The sequence below is a fragment of the Delphinapterus leucas genome, chromosome 2, assembly GCF_059928025.1.
Source record: "Delphinapterus leucas isolate spDelLeu-1000000601 "Yukka" chromosome 2, BTC_Dleu_Yukka2, whole genome shotgun sequence".
NCBI classification, from domain to species: Eukaryota; Metazoa; Chordata; class Mammalia; order Artiodactyla; family Monodontidae; genus Delphinapterus; species Delphinapterus leucas.
This window is the reverse complement of record NC_143130.1, coordinates 40,308,811-40,326,527: the sequence shown is the minus strand read 5'-3', so window position 1 is coordinate 40,326,527 and position 17,717 is coordinate 40,308,811. Positions and strand designations below refer to the sequence as shown.

The following is a 17,717-nucleotide window of genomic DNA, read 5'->3' as shown; positions in this document are numbered from 1 at the left end:
CACCAAGGGAGCCAGGATCAGCAGCAGTCGCCTCCTGATGTGTTACCACTGTTTGCTTTCATATATATTTTTTTTTTTTTCGATATGCGGGCCTCCCACCGCTGCGGTCTTCCCCGTCGCGGAGCACAGGCTCTGGACGTGCAGGCTCAGCGGCCATGGCTCATGGGCCCAGCCGCTCCACAGCATGTGGGATCCTCCCGGACCGGGGCATGAACCCGTGTCCCCTGCACCGGCAGGCAGACTCCCAACCACTGCGCCACCAGGGAAGCCCTCTCCTATGTTTTTGATATGGAGGTGTGGGGGTGTAGCTCACCCAGCCATGATACCCCTGTTGCCTCGGTAACTGTGTTTCTCAGGAGCTCTGGTTGTTCCCAGGGCTTGGGCTTTTAGAGGTCACTGCTGCTAGATTTTCCAATGACTCAGGAACAGTGGCGTTCTCACCTGCTCCAGGTGAGAACTTACTATCTGTTTTTCCAGTGGTAGCAAGTGATCACACACCAGCTCCTTTTATTCATCAGCTAACTTCAGAGTCAAAACTTGTGAAAACTGTATTGGAACTCGTGGGCAAAAGTCTGAGAGTTGCTTATACTAGGGAAGAAAAAAGGCTGGAGACCGTGGATCTTGGTCTATGCAAATTACTCAGTGGAAGCAAGGTGATAGGTAAATTTCAGGAGCTTGATATATCAGTTTTTAGTAAAAAATCTCTTTCAAGCCTATCCATTTCGGTGGCAAATTTAGGACCTATAACCCAGCCAAAAATATTATATCTCCAGGCAAAATTACATTATATAAATAAAGCTGCAATGCTTTTTTTACCACCTAAAAAAATGAATTGCTACTTCAAAAATAGTATTTCAAAAGCAACTGGACGATCTGGCAGCCAGACTGAGGCTAATGACATGATTTCAGTAACTGTAAGTACCACAGCTAGGAACTGCACGCCATGGATGGCAGACGGGTGGTGCTCATCAACGCTGGAGATGCTGGTGGCCTGTACTTTAGGTCAGCCATCCGTCTAAGTTTATGGCACTGCTATCAAAGGCAAATCTCCTTGGAAAGAGAAAGTCTACTGTAGTCTCTAGAGGTGGGAGAGCAGGTGGAGAGGCTGTAAAGCAAGGTGTGTCAGCTCACAGGCGCACAGGTTTCCAAGAAGCCTGGGTGCATCTCCCAAGGTCGGGTGAGCACAGGGCTGTGAGGGAGGCTGCAGGCTCATGAGGTGACTATGATACCAATGCCTTCTGAGACTCTTTACTTCTTATAACTGGGAACACTGGCTTTGCGGAGTTGTTAATTCCTTCTTTATTTCTGTGTTGCTTTTAAAACTTCAGGCTAGGGACTTCCCTGGTGGCACAGTGGTTAAGAACCCGCCTGTCTACGCAGCCCTGGTCCGGGAAGATCCAACATGCCACAGAGCAACTAAGCCCATGTGCCACAACTACTGAGCCCATGTGCCACAACTATTGAAGCCTGCACTCTCAACCACTGTGCCACCAGGGAAGCCCAATCATCAGTGTTATTTTTAATAGTAAATAGCTTAAATGTCCTGAGAGCATGATTGGTTACATTATGGTACATCCCTGCCATTAAAAAATGGTTTATGAAGAAATCTTTAATGATATGAAAATGTTCGAATGTTAATGATGGATAAATGTAGGGGAAAATATAATTCAAAAGCGTGTAATCTCGGGCTTCCCTGGTGGCGCAGTGGTTAAGAATCCGCCTGCCAATGCAGGTGACACGGGTTTGAGCCCCGGTCCAGAAAGATCCCACATGCCGCGGAGCGGCTGGGCCCATGAGCCATGGCCGCTGAGCCTGCGCGTCCAGAGCCTGTGCTCCACAACGGGAGAGGCCACAACAGTGAGAGGCCCGCATACCGCAAAAAAACAAAAACAAAAACAAAACACTGATGTAAATTCCACATCCATGTTTCAGATTTGAGGCTCTTAAATATGGTCTACCACATTGTTTTCCAGAAAGGCTCTCACGAGTACTACAGGAAATCGTCTCTGACAACACTGTCCCCGACAGTTAATAAAAGTTTGCTAATACATGATCTCACTGTTTTAAATTTTAATTCCTTTGATTATTAGCAAAATTGCACTTAAAAAATTTGTATTTAGCCCTCTGTAGTTCCTCCTTTCCAACAGTTTCTTGATAGCCTTGAGTAATTTACTATTTGAGAAATGTTTTTCTTCTCACATTTTTACAAGCTCTTCATTATGTTTTATTTGAGGAAGCTATAGTTCCCATTTTGCTGTTGCCTTTAATTTTTTTCTACAGATATAGAAGTGTTTAGTTGTTTAGGTTTTTAATCATTTCTAGCAATTACTTCCTTTTGGGCTGTTTTTAAGCTTAGGTTCTCTTTCACTCAGCATGCATACATTTAAAAATATCTATACCTTTATTTACCTATAATAAACTTTAATATGAGGACTCAGAACAATTCTCCCCATCAGGTAACCAGTACCACTAGTTGAAAAATCCTACTTTCCTAATTAATTTTGAATGCCTTCCTTATCATATGTTTTTACCTGTTTTCCAGTCTATTTCTGGATTTCTGTTCCATTGATCTTTAATGTATTGCAAAGCCAGTGTTCGTGTGTTATTATTTTCTTGCCAAATTCTTTTGGTTATTTTCACTTGAATATTCTTCCAGGCAAACTCTGGGAAAAGTTTATCAAAGGAAGAAAACACTGCAATTTTGATTAGCTACATATTAATTTGGGAAGAATGCCTTCTAGTTATGTCAGTGAAAATAAACCAGTATTTTACATATCTGAAAAAGCCTTTCTATTGTTTCCAACATAAATGACAATGAGCTGGCGTGAAACTCTTAAGTCCCAGCCTTCCCTCTTCTGATTCTGGAGATAGTTCGCTTCTGTTTTTTTAATTTAGTGTAACTGTCTCAGGCATGTCTATTACTCGTTCTTTTTTTTTTTAAATTTTATTTATTGATTGATTGATTTTGGGCTGCATTGGGTCTTCGTTGCCGTGTGCAGGCTTTCTCTAGTTGCAGCGAGTGAGGTCTACACTTCATTGCGGTGCGTGGGTTTCTCATTGCAGTGGCTTCTCTTATTGTGGAGCATGGGCTCTAGCACACGGGCTTCAGTAGTTGCAGCATGTGGGCTCAGCAGTTGTGGCTCGCGGGCTCTAGAGCGCAGGCTCGCTATTTGTGGTGCACGGGCTTAGCTGGTCCGCGGCATGTGGGATATTCCCGGACCAGGGATTGAACCCTTGTCCCCTGCATTGGCAGGTGGACTCTTAAGCACTGCGCCACCAGGGAAGTCCCTCTCGTTCTTTGTTGAGTAACCTATTTTTTTATCTTCATGAATACAATTTCTTATAACTGTAAATCAAACAAAATGTTCTGAACTATGTCTACATGTAAGTTTTTCCCCAGTGATCTTGAGATAACTCTTAAATTTGTTACATATTTGTTATGTATTTATTTATAATACCTTTGACTACTCTATTGATCTCAACTATCTCTATTTCTTTTTTGGGTATACTTATTATTCTTAGGCTGAACCCCTACTCTCCCAGCCACCAATAATTTTTTTGTTTTTTTCTGTTCAATTTTCATATGTTTTTTTTCCTTTCACATTCTTAAGTTATTCAGTACATAACTGATTCAAACGTCTGCATTGAACTGAACCATTTGTGTCTTGATATATAATTCTATTTGTTTTATTTTTCTTGTATTTTCCTATCTGGATAAACTGACTTTTTATTTATCCCTTCATCTCAGCCTCTTCACAACATCTTCTTATGGCAAACTGTTTCTAGTTCATATAAGTCAAGTCTTCTTAAATCTTTCTGAGGATATTAAGCTGATATCCTCTAAGATTTCCTTTTGTTTTCCCTCAGGAAATAATTTTGGGAGATACTTTTCCTTCTGAATCTTCACAGTAATGATTTCTTTTTTTGTGAGCTGAAAACTTCATAGGCTACAAAAAAATTATTAGTCATTCTCCTCAAATTCATCCTTGTATGTAGAGAGATCTATCCAAGTTTCATATTTGCCACAGTATGGGATGCCCTAGAATGTTCTTGCTTCCTTCTTGATCTACTTGGGTGATAAATTTATCCTCTCAGAAGTAGATGCTCAATATCATTAGTTATTAGGGAATGCAAACAAAAATCACAACGAGATACCACTTTACATACACTAGGATGGATATAGTAAAAAAAAAGACAATGATAAGTGTTGGTGAGATGGAGACATGGGAACCTCATACATTGCTGGTAGGAATGCAGAATTTTGTAGCTGCTTTGCAAAACAGTTTGGCAGTTCCTCAGAAAGTTAAACAGAGTTTCCATATGACTGAGCAATTCCAATCTTACATCTACCCAAGAGAACTGAAAACATGTTCACACAAAAACCTGTACAGAAATGTTCACAGACGCATTATTCACAATAGTCAAAAAGTGGATACAGGGACTTCCCTGGTGGCACAGTGGTTAAGAATCTGCCTGCCGATGCAGGGGACACGGGTTCGAGCCCTGGTCTGGGAAGGCCCCACATGCTGCAGAGCAACTAAGCCAGCGTGCCACAACTACTGAGCCTGCGCTCTAGAGCCCGCGAGCCACAGCTACTGAACCCGCGCGCCTAGAGCCTGTGCTCCACGGCAAGAGAAGCCACCGCAATAAGAAGCCCACGCACCGCAATGAAGAGTAGCCCCCGCTCGCTGCAACTAGAGAAAGCCCGCACGCAGCAACAAAGACCCAATGCAGCCAAAAAAAAGAAAAAAGGAAAAAAAAGTGGATATAACCCAAATGTCTACCAAGTGATGAATGGATAACAAACTGTGGTACTTCCATACAATGGAATATTATCCAGCCACAAAAAGGAGTGACGTACTGATACATGCTACAATATGGATAAATCTTGAAAACATGCTAAGTAAGAGAAATCAGTCACAGAAGAACACATATTGTATGATTCCATTTATATGAAATGTCCAGAATAGGAAACTCTATAGAGACAGATAGTAGTAGTTAATAGATTAGTGGTTGCCAAGGACCGGGTGTTAGGGGAGTGAGGAGTGACTGCTAGTAGATATGGGGTTTCTTTCTGGGATGATGAAATGTTCTGGCATCAGACAGTGGTGACAGTTGCACGACCTTGTGAATGTACTAAACTCCACTGACTTGTAAACTTTGGAAGGGGGAATGGTATGGTATGTGAATTACATCTCAATAAAAAGTTTTTTTGATTTAAGAAAGAAAAAGTGGTTTCCCTGGTGGCGCAGTGGTTAAGAATCCACCTGCCAGTGCAGGGGACATGGGTTCGAGCCCTAGTCCAGGAAGATCCCACATGCCGTGGAGCAACTAAGCCCGTGTGCCATAACTACTGAGCCTGCATTCTACAGCCCGCGAGCCACGACTACTGAGCCTGTGTACCACAACTACTGAGCCCACGTGCCACAACTACTGAAGCCCGTGCGCCTAGAGCCCATGCTCCACAACAAGAGAAGCCACCCCAGTGAGAAGCCCAAGCACTGCAACGAAGAGTAGCCTCTGCTCACCGCAACTAGAGAAAGCCTGCATGCAGCAATGAAGACCCAATGCAGCCAAAAACAAACAAACAAATAAATAAAATAAATTTTAAAAAAAGAAAGAAAAAGCAATTTTAGATGTCTCAAAAAACATCAGTTTTTAAATCTGCCTTATTTTGATGTTTACTACCTTTAAGGTGAAAACAATTTTCATCCTACACGTACAAGGTGGCTTATATACTATAAAATATTGTTTCCTTTGTTTATTTTTAAAAATGTTACCTGGCAGCCATCCTGATTAATCCACTTGTGCTGTACTTCATCTCTGGCAGAGTCACTGAGGCCAGCATGATACGCCAGAGCAGCGAGACCATCTTTCTGTAATGTGTCAGCCACTGTGTCACATTCTCGCCTGGAAAGGCAGTAAATTATCCCTGAGTCATCTGCCAAGAAACCAAACAGTATTGTGAAACAAGGACTTTTAACATAAATAACACAACCTACATTATGTTCTCAGAAATATCTGAATTGTAAACAGAGGTATAGTTTTCTCCATAGTTTTCTTACAGCAGAGGAAAACCACATAGGTAGAATAAGTCAAGCAACGTATCACGTGCACTGGAAATGACAAGATTTAACCTTTAATCCTGTCCCTCCAAATAACTCCTTAGGTAGACTTGGAGGAACTCTGGGCTCTGTTTCACACTTGCTATAAAATGGAAAGGCACTCTTCATAAACTGTAGAAAGCATATGGCAATACCTATCAAGAGCCTTAGAAATGCTCTTTTTTTTTTTTTTTTGCGGTACGCGGGCCTTTCAGTGTTGTGGCCTCTCCTGTTGCGGAGCACAGGCTCCGGACGCGCAGGCTCAGCGGCCATGGCTCACAAGCCTAGCCGCTCTGCGGCATGTGGGATCTTCCCGGACCGGGGCACGAACCCGTGTCCCCTGCATCGGCAGGCGGACTCTCAACCACTGCGCCACCAGGGAAGCCCAATGCTCCTAACTTTTGATTCAGTTTCTTTCTAGGAAACAAATCTAGGAAATAAAGTGATCCAAGGACTTATTGTATAAGAAGTTTTGTTTGTAATTTTTAAAATTATAAGGGCCAGAAAAATCTTAAGGGCCAGCATTAGGACAGTAATTAAGAAAGGAATTTATAAACTAAAACAAATTGCAACTATTAAGTGTTTTCTAAGTTTTTAAAATGACATGAGAAAATGTTTAAAATATAAAACAGGGTAAAGGTAGAAACACTGTAGATACAGTATGCTAATGGAAAGAAAAATGCATACAAAAATTATTGGAAGGAAATAAACCAAAATGGTAACAGTGACTTGTCCTATGGTGAGGCTTGTCTTTTGATTCTTTCTTTCTTTTTGTTGCTTTATAAATTTTCTTCACTATATTTCTTGCTGTTTGTATATATGCTATTTTTAAAATCAAAAAGTAAAAGGTATTAAAGAAAAAGTCTCTCTCTGTGGCAGAGCCAAAGATACAGATACACACACAAGCTATTATTTATACTAGGTGCCTGGGAGAGGGGGGGACTGGAAAAGGAAATTACTGACTTTTTCTTGGTCTATCTCTGCATTGTTTGATTTATTCAAACAAATACGTACACTAATTAAAGAAAATGAAATAGAGATGTTTAACAAAAAAATTCTCCATGGAAAAGTAGAAAAGAGGTTACATGGAAAACTACCATGAATTTCAGAATCTCATTTTAGTTAATATAACTCAAGGGCAGACACACTTGGGAGAAGGCACTAAAACAGAGCTGTGTAATTCATTAACTGATAGAAGCCAGAGGAAAGACAGTGAAACCATGAATTACAATACAGGTGTGTAGGAGGGAGTATTTAATACACTTTTTGTTAGGGTTTATTGTTAACAAACCAAATGAGATTTTATAATTTCCAGAATTGAGAGAGTTGCAATATTCTGCTCTATGAATAGCAAGTTAGTGCTATCATAATGAGAAAAGAAATGTTTAATATGCAATTTTATATATTCAATTGTGGTACTAAAAAGACACTTATTACTTCTAGACATGATTTATCACATGGCTGTACTCACGTGGGTGATGCTTTCTGATCCATTCTAAGCAATCAAATGCCACCTTTTTTGGTTTTTTGGGTAACACGTAGTATTTTAGATTATGTCTGTTGAAGCTCATGCTAAACCTAAAAAAAGTTGCAAACGTAAAATTTTGTTATTATGAGAAAATACAGTTTTAGCCATCTTCAAAAATTAAATGCTGATTTTCCACCATGCAAACCTAACTATCAAGTTGTCTTAAAGTGAATGTAGCTACTGGCAGCTTACATGATAAAACACAGATGGAAGTTAGGTTAAGGATTAAGAATGGTGATAAGGAGGCAACGTCTACAGGACTAGTTATTAACAAAGAATCAGAAGGAATGCAGAAGAGAAAAACCTGTAGAAAAGACAGCAGCCAGCCTCTAAGATGAGGTGGATTAAAAGCAGAGATGGCTAAAACGTTATTTAAAAGATTAAGAAAATCATAGAGAAAACATACGTAACTTTAGGCCACCAACGCCCCCAAATTTTGACTGTGTACAGAAGAGTGAGGAACCGGTTGCAGGGCTGCAGGAGCTCAAGCCTGCAGACCCTGATCTCTGTACTTTGGCTGTATGCCCAAGGGGAGTGTGGCTGACTCCGAGACAGATGTGCTCCTCTTTCTCTGGCCTTTTGCTCTTGGTCCCACACTTCCTCCCACTTCCTTAGTGAGCTCTTCCTCTCCATTATCTCCTTTCTTGTGCTTCAGTCTCTTCTGTGAACTCTTCCCTTTTATCTCTGCATATTTTCTAGGACCCCCAATCCTAAAACCAACAAAAGCTTCTCTTGACCCTACATACATTCCACTGCAGCTGGCATCCCTCCTCGTTCCTTCCCTCCAAAGGCAAGTTTCTAAGACTCATGCCCCCAACCAACCAACCATACATCCAATTTCAACTCTCATCATTTCCATTCTGGCTTTCGCCATTACCATTCTACCAAAATTGTTTTAGCAAAGCTTTTATTTTATTTACTTATTTTGTGGCTGCACCACGCGGCAGGCGGGATCCTAGTTCCCCGATCAGGGATGGAATCTGCACCCCTTGCGGTGGAAGCGCACAGACTTAATCACTGGACCACCAGGGAAATCCTATCAAAGCTTTTAAAAACTGAAGGGTAAGGGAATTGTTACAGGGCCCTTGGCCCTGACGACACCCTCCAGCTGTGCCAGGTTCCAACATTGCCACAGAAAGGAGAGAGAACACTATCTAATGAGTTAAAGTTAGAGCACAAAGACATCTCAGTGCCTGGGTGGACGGAAGGAAACAAAGAGACCATGAACAGCAATAACCTGTGGTAAGGAGGTTGCCTCTAGACAGGGGGTGGGGATCAGAGGGAGGAAAGATCGGGAATAAAACCACTGCCTTTCTGTCTTTGTATCTAAGTCCAAGCTAGATGGGTCCAGGTTTTGTTGCCATTGATAAGATAAGCATTTAGTTTTAGGACTAAAGAACGCAACACTTCACATGTGGAGGGCAGTAGTCGTGTTCCTGAAGGGGCTGCAATACAGATAAGAAGGCCATGCAGTAGGCAGTGGTTCTTTCAACTGTGCAGGTAATCTTTCAACTGTGTCTGGTGCGCGCACTGGTCTGTAAGTTAGTTAGTTACTTATTTATTTATTTATTTATGGCTGCGTTGGGTCTTTGTTGCTGTGTGTGGGCTTTCTCTAGTTGCGGCGAGCGGGGGCTACTCTTTGTTGCAGTACGCGGGCTTCTCATTGTGATGGCTTCTCTTGTTGCAGAGCACGGGCTCTAGGCATGCGGGCTTCAGTAGTTGTGGCATGTGGGCTCAGCAGTTGTGGCACGTGGGCTCAGTAGTTGTGGCACGTGGGCTCAGTAGTTGTGGCTCGCGGGCTTAGTTGCTCCGTGGCATGTGGGATCTTCCTGGACCAGGGCTTGAACCCGTGTCCCCTGCACTGGCAGGCGGATTCTTAACCACTGCGCCACCAGGGAAGCCCCACGCACGCTGGTCTTTTGTCAGACCTCATTCTCTTACCTCTCCACGCGGTTGGCTATCCTTACTGAAAACTCTATTAGTGCTCACACCCATGGGGTTTCTCCCCCTTACCTCTCTGACTTCTTCCTCTCCTTCTCTCCTTTCCTTGCTTACTCCTTAAGTGAGAATCACCCCCCAAAATGCTTGGCTCTTCTTTCTTCTTCCCCTATATTACCTTCTTCAGGGACCTCACTCTCACTGCTTTAAACAGCACCAAATATCATTCCTGCAAGTCCCAACTTGCACCCCCAGCTTAGACCTCTTTTCAGAGTTCTAAACCACAGTCCAACTTCTTTCAGGTCAGTGGTCTAAAGTTGGGGTGTGCATACCCCTAGGGTTCACAAAGACTTTCCAAAGGTACATGAGCAAAGACAATTTTAAAGGAATCAATTTCCAGATCCTCTGTTTTCACACTTACGAATTTCCCCCTAAAGATGGATCTGAGAATGCCTGTAGTCAGGACTCCCTGCTTGTTACTCCTACCCTGTTTTTTCCTTTTACAATTGTCTCTCACTTTTGGAAAACAAACAAATTTTACTTTTCACCCATTCTCAACTTTACCACTGTGCATTGTTTTGGACATAAAAACCTCCAGTACACCAAATAAAACAAATTGAAATATAGTATGGGTGTAGATGAAACTTTCTCTAATCCAAATACCAGAAACTCTTGGTAGGGCTTCATGTCTCTAAGTGTTTTACATTATTTCTGTTAAGAGTAAAGTATAACATCAGGAATAAAGTATTTTGGCCTTTATTGGGGTGTTCTGATTTCAGATATACTGAGAGTAAGGTGGTGGGAGAGAAGATGATTCTCACTTTATGAAGTTGCTTCTTTCATTCCTATTGTCATAAAACGCATTACTCTGAGGGTCTTGTGAGACTACTGTTAAACAATACTTTGAAACCATCCCTCTTAAGATATCATTTAGGGCTTCCCTAGTGGTGCAGTGGTTAAGAATCCACCTGCCAATGCAGGGGACACGGGTTCGAGTCCTGGTCCGGGAAGATCCCACATGCCGTGGAGCAACTAAGCCCATGCACCACAACTACTGAGCCTGCACTCTAGAGCCTGCGAGCCACAACTACTGAGCCCGTGTGCCACAACTACTGAAGCCTGCACGCCTAGAGCCCATGCTCCGCAACAAGAGAAGCTACTGCAGTGAAAACCCCGTGCACCACAACAAAGAGTAGCCCCCGCTTGCTGCAACTACAGAGAGCCCGCGCGCAGCAATGACGACCCAACGCAGCCAAAAATAAATAAATAAATAAATAAATAAAATGTTTTAAAAATGCTGAAAAATATCCATTAAAAAAAAAGATATCATTTCTATGTACAAAACACTTAGAGATCTTTTAGTGCTTGAAATGGCAGAAGAATGTGTAGCAGATTGTGGCAAAAAAGATGGTAGATAAAGGACTTGATATGCCCATAGACTTTTTTTTTTTGTGGTACACGGGCCTCTCACTGTTGTGGCCTCTCCCGTTGCGGAGCACAGGCTCCGGACGCGCAGGCTCAGCGGCCATGGCTCACGGGCCCAGCCGCTCTGCGGCATGTGGGATCTTCCCGGACCGGGGCACGAACCCATGTCCCCTGCATCGGCAGGCAGACTCTCAACCACTGTGCCACCAGGGAAGCCCGCCCATAGACTCTTTTGATTGTTCTGTCAATCATTTACAATCACTGCCACAGCAAAGGAAACTGCAGTCCTGATAAAATTAAGGCATAAAAAGAATTGCCCAGGAATACAAATGATGTAGATATTCTTGAAACTTATTTGATATGATTTGGGCTTAAGTTGGGAATGGTGCATGTGTCTGTCTCCCTACCAATAGGAATGCTGAAATGATTATACACAAGAATGGCTTTACTGCTCTTCCCTACAAATTACACTTTAATTTCAGAACCATGTTTCATACATTAAAAAAAAAAAGCTTTGGGTCAAAAAAAGAGAGACAACAGCAAGCGCTGGTGGAATCAGAACCCACTATACCACCGGCGGGAATGTAAAATGGTGCAGCCACTTTGGGAAACAGTCTGGCAAAAGGTTAAAACAGTCCTCAAAAGGTTAAAAATAGTTACCATACGACCCAACAATTCCACTCCTGGGTATATACCCAAGAGAAATGAAAATACAGGTACACACAAAACCTTTTGTTTGTGAATGTTCATATGCAGTTCAAACCCATGTTGCTCAAGGGTCCACTGTATTCACACAATTTGTTATAATGAGAAAGTTAACAGTCTCTTACAGTTCATTACATATAACATATCTTACTTGGCCTGTTGGAAAATGGGATGTTTGGAATTAACAGATATTCTAGTTAGGGAGAGTTCACATCAATTGATGAATGGATAAATAAAATGTGGAATGCCTATTCAATGGAAGATTATTCAGCCATAAAAAGGAATGAAGTTCTGATATGTGTTACAACACGGATGACCCTTGAACACAGGTTAAGTGAAAGAAGACGGGCACAAATGAGGAGAGAATGGGGAGGGCTGCTGAGTACTAGGTTTCTTTTTGGGGTGATGAAAATGTTCTAAACTTAGATTCAGGGGATGGTTGCACAACTCTGAAAATACAAACAAACGCACTAAATTCTAACCTTTAAATGGGTGAATTTTGTGGTGTGTCAATTATATCTCAATATTTTCTTTTCTAAAAAAGCTTTGGATTCCAAAATATCTTCACGATGGGAGTACTGATGTTGCCATTAAAATGGTAAATATTATTAGTTCCAGGGTGTCAAACTCATGTCATTTTAAGTGATGTGTCAGGAAATGGAATCAATTTGCACTCAGCTCTTGTTGCTCTTGGAACTGAGGCACTGTCATGAGGATACGCACTAAGTAGTTTATGTGAACTGAAAAACAAAGTTAGAATTTTTTTTTATATGTAAGAAAATAAGTTTGGCCAATTGGTTTGGCAATGACAACTGGCTTTGCCAGTTAGGTTATATGGTAGTCATGTGCCACTGTTTGAATAGTTTTGACAAAACTATTATTTAAAAGCATATCAGGGACTTCCCTGGTGGTCTCATGGTTAAGAATCCGCCTTCCAATGCAGGGGATGCGGGTTCGATCCCTGGTTGGGGAACTAAGATCCCACATGCTGCCGGGCAACTAAACCCACGTGCTACAACTACTGAGCACGCGGGTCACAACTAGAGAGCCCATGTGCCACAACTACAGAGCCCACATGCCCTGGAGCCTGTGTGCCACAACTACTGAGCCCATGTGTCACAACTAGAGAGAAGCCCGCACCCTGCAATGATGAGCCCGCTCACTGCAGCGGAGGATCCAGCATGCCGCAACGAAGGTCCAAGTTAACAGAAACTAAGAACCGACGCAGCCAAAAATAAAAGGAATAAATATTAAAAAAAAAAAAAAGTTGAGGACTAGGAAAGCATATTAAGAGTCCCTGCACACAGCAGAGAAGACAGATAAGCTCTCTGAGGGACGGGTATAAAGAAAATTATTTAAAAAAAAGAAAAGCATATCACCTGATTAAAAATATATGTCAAAAATATACTAGGAAAGGTGTACTGAAACTAATAGTATTTTGATTTCCCCAACTCCTTCAAATATACTGGACACAAGATTCACCTGACTGAAAGAGTAACACAAATACTTAATAGTCATTAGAAAAGTTTTGGTAAAGCATTTTTTTTAGGGTATATTTCCCAGAAAAAGTAAAGTGAGTAACTAATGATCTGACTTATTTTGTCAGTCAGATGGTTTTCAATTCTTCCCTTTTCACAATATTTGCAGGACTCAATTGAGATGTCAGCTGACAGATCATTAAAAATAATTTTTGATGACAGATCATATAATTTTGGCATTTACATCAGAAGGAATTCGAATAACTGAGCATTAATACTGTAATAAAATGTTTTCCATTCCTATCTACATGTTTATGTGAGCAACATTTCTCAATGCTATAAAATATACCTATAAAAATAAGAAATATGAACAGACTTGATTTATCCATAGATATATGTACTAATTGGGAAAAAGTCCTATCTCATTAAGTTACACATTCCCCATCAAAATTTATACTTAAGAATTATTTTCAAAAATATTTAAGCTATTCTGATCAGTCAGGTACTACTAATGATTATATATAATTAGGACAAAAATTTTGGTATAGGAAATTTAAAAATAATTTATATATATATTTTTCTTGCAGGTAAATATGACAGAGTAAGCAACAGGCTTCATGCATAAAAATAGGATAAAATTAGGATAAAATTCTGTAGGGAAACTGAAAGAGATATATGAGTTTGAAAAGAAAAGGGGATATTAAAAAACCTGTTAAAGAGTTAAAATTTTTATTATGTCTTCTATAAGTGGGAGATAGTAGGTACAGAATTGCTATATTATGTTTATAGTCTACTGGATACATTTAAAAGAGCTAAGTAACAATTCTGTTTAAAAATGTTATTTACAACAGACCACTGTTCTCTTTATTTAAACTCATGTTGAGGAATTCCCTGGTGGTTCAGCGGTTAGGACTCCATGCTTTCACTGCCGAGGGGCTGGGTTCAATCCCTGGTTGGGGAACTCCCTCAAAAAACCAAAACAAAACAACAAAATAAAAAAAAGTCATGTTGAAAAATTTTAGGTGTCAGGTTTAGAAATGTACAAGTGGTACAATTCTCCAAAATTCTTTTAAGTCTCGTTGATTCAACTCTGCTTTCTCTCTGGATTCTGTCCCCTCCTTCCACTTCTGGTGTTGCCAATCTCTCTCCTAGATGGCTACAACTGGGTTCCTAAAGGGCCACCCTACCTCTAATCTCTTGTTCCTCCATTCCATCTTCTGTTCCACTGCCAGGGTTATCATTCAACCATACAGTTCAGATCAAGCCACTTCCCAGGTCAAAATGCCTACATAAGAAAGTCCAAACACTTTACCATCATGATATGCAAGACCCTCCAGACCTGGCCTCAAGCCACCTTTCTAGGGTCATCCCTTTATATTTCTCTTCTTATCCAATGCATTACCCACCATTCTTTGGGCCTGACCTGTAATTTCATGCCAGAAACTTCAGCCCTGAATTCTCACTCTTCACCTGTTAAAATGCCATTCACCTTCCACTTCATACCCACTAGGATGAGTATAATCAAAAAGATACAGTAACAAGTGTTGGTGTGGATGTGGAGAAATTACAACCCTCATATACTACAGAAGGTGAAATGGTGCAGCTGCTTTGGAAAATAATCGGGAAGCTCTTTAAAAGATTAAATGAAAAAAAAAAAGATTAAATGTAGAGTTACCCTATGACCCAACAATTCTACTCCTAGGTATATGCCTAAGAGAAATAAAAACATACATCCACATGACAATTTGTATACAAATGCTCACAGAAGCATTATTAATAACAGCCAAAGAATGGAAGCAACTCAAATATCCATTACATGATGGATGGATAAATAAAACAGAATATACACACAATAAAAAAAGGATGAAATACCAATATGTGTTACAACATGGATGGACCTTGAAAATGTTATGTTAAGTGAAAGAGGCCAATCACAAAAGGCCACATAATATATGATTCTATTTACATGAAATGTCCAGAATAGGCAAAAATCTATGGACACAGAAAGTAATTAGTGATTGCCTAGAGTTGGGGCGATAGGGAATAGTGGGAATTGACTGCTAATGGGTATGGAGTTTCTTTTAAGTGAGAAAAAAATGTTCTAAAATTAGGCAGTGGTGGGGTTGCACAGCCCTGTGAATGAAAAATAAAGCAAAACATCAACCCATAGAACTGCATACTTTAAATAGGTGAATTTTAAGGTATGTAATTTATATCTCAGTACAGCCGTTTAAAACTTTAAAAAGACCATTGTTCCTACAAAGTCCACTTCCTTTATAAAACCCTACCTGACCCTCCTCGTAACTGTTAGTTGTTACTTTGGGTTACAGTCAATCTTGCCTTCCAAGTTCCAGCAGTCAATTTACATCTCTAATCACCACTTACTTCATTCTGCATTTGGTACAGTATTTAAAGGGTTCTGAAAGCAGACTGTTTGGGTTTAAGTCCTCACTCCAATACTTGCTAGGTGTATGACTTTGTTTAAGCTGTTTAATTTCTCTGTGTTTCAGTTTCCTCATCCATAAAGTGAGGGAAATAGGAGCACTGACCTCATAAGACTTTTGTGTGGATAAATGAGTCAATACACATAAAATGCCAAGAACAGTGCCTGGCACATTGTATAGGCTAGATATGTAAGTGTTAGCTATTATTGTGGTATTATAGTATTATTGTTGTATTTACTGTCTAAATGTCTATCTCTTTTCTCTTTCTCAGTTTGTATTTTAAGGCCCTAAGGAAAAGGAATAAAGTCAATCCATTTTACTTATTTCCATCCTCATATTTCCCAAAGATGAAGAATACTATCACAGACTGGCAGTAGGAGAGAAGCATGGGGGCCATGGCTTCAACCCTAGGGACACATGCCTTCACCAGGGCCATGACATAGCAGCAGTTGGGAAATGTAATCCAAACAAGAGGCCTATGGGCAGAAAAGAAGATCAGGGAAAAAATGTAACAGAAAGTGTTTGTTAAAATCTTTTACTTCCACTCAGGGATTTAAATTCTCCCAAATATAGAAGTACCAAATATATTAAGGAGTCAACAGACCTGCCCAAATTTTCATATTTTACCCACATTTACCAAAGTTCCTCCATATGTTTCATTTATTCATTCTTACTGAGTGCCAAATATGCACAGGGCACCACATGCTAGACTCAGGAAATGTACAATCTATTACTTTTCCAAGCAGACCTCCCCCGCACATTACTAGGAAAAGATATTAAACCTGTATGTGCAATGTTTACTCAAACAAAAATGACAAATTCTACACTTTCAAAAGGTTATTCAAAAGGTGAATTGAATTTATATCACTTCTTTTAACTATGGGCATTTGGCAATTAATATTAATAGTCTAAAAGAATAGTAGATTGCATCTGGCATAAAGTGATGGAAAAAAGCTAAAAACACTGCCTATTTTAAAGAAAGCTTTTAGGGCTTCCCTGGTGGCGCAGTGGTTGAGAGTCCACCTGCCGATGCAGGGGACACAAGTTCGTGCCCTGGTCCGGGAAGATCCCACATGCCGCAGAGCGGCTGGGCCCGTGAACCATGGCCGCTGAGCCTGCACGTCCAGAGCCTGTGCTCCGCAACGGGAGAGGCCACAACAGTGAGAGGCCAGCGTACCGCAAAAAATAAATAAATAAAAGCTTTTATAGATCAATGGAGTACTTGTAGAAGCAAATTTCTAGCATGTGGGTTCTTCACGAGAACCTGAAGACACCTTAAATATAATGTTGTAATGTAAATCAATTATGGAAGAAAATATCTTTTTCCCCCAAATTTTATACAAACACTCCTCTGCAAGTAAGATTAAATTACAATTTTGCATTCTGGGGCATCCCTGGTGGCGCAGTGGTTAAGAATCCGCCTGCCAATGCAGGGGACACGGGTTCGAGCCCTGATCCAGGAAGATCCCACATGCCACGGGGCAACTAAGCCCATGTGCCACAACTACTGAGCCTGCACTCTAGAGCCCGCAAGCCACAACCACTGAACTCATGTGCCACAGCTACTGAAGCCTGTGCACCTAGAGCCCGTGCTCCACAACAAGAGAAGCCACCACAATGAGAAGCCCATGCACCGCAACAAAGAGTGGCCCCCACTCGCCACAACTAGAGAAAGCCTGCGCACAGCAACGAAGACCCAACACAGCCCCCCCACCAAAAAAAATTTGCATTCCAATTTTTTTGATTACACGCACAAAATTCTGAGGACTCTAAAATCCTTGGGCTTAAGAATGTCAGTTTAATCTGCAAAGGTCTCTGAAGCTATCTTAATCTCAAACCCCCTCATGTCCCCTCATATGGCACTTAGAATTCTTCTCATTACCACTGAGATGCTGTGATTGTTCTTACTGGTTATAATATTTACAGAGCCAGCTTATTCTCTTTGTCTCCAAATGAACAAAGCTTTAAAAATTCACCCCAATACATTAGTCATTATTCCTTCAGACCTTAAAACACCCACTAATTCCATTCTTCAAAGCATTCCATTCCTCAAAGCACCCACTAATAAATTAGAAGGAAAAAATATTTTAACCTT

At 40.8% G+C, this 17,717-nt stretch overlaps 1 protein-coding gene across 12 annotated transcripts in view; it reads right to left on the bottom strand.

The window, feature by feature from the left end:
* Positions 1 to 17,717, bottom strand: part of BLM (BLM RecQ like helicase) — a 112,352-nt gene that overhangs the window by 50,513 nt on the left and 44,122 nt on the right. For all 12 annotated transcript variants that reach the window (XM_089906768.1, XM_089906770.1, XM_022564004.3 and 9 more), the window contains 2 exons: positions 7,576 to 7,682; positions 5,781 to 5,941 (listed from right to left, as the gene is read on the bottom strand). In XM_089906768.1, the coding sequence (XP_089762894.1) occupies positions 5,781 to 5,941; positions 7,576 to 7,682 (268 nt within the window). The remainder of the gene's footprint in view (positions 1 to 5,780; positions 5,942 to 7,575; positions 7,683 to 17,717) is intronic.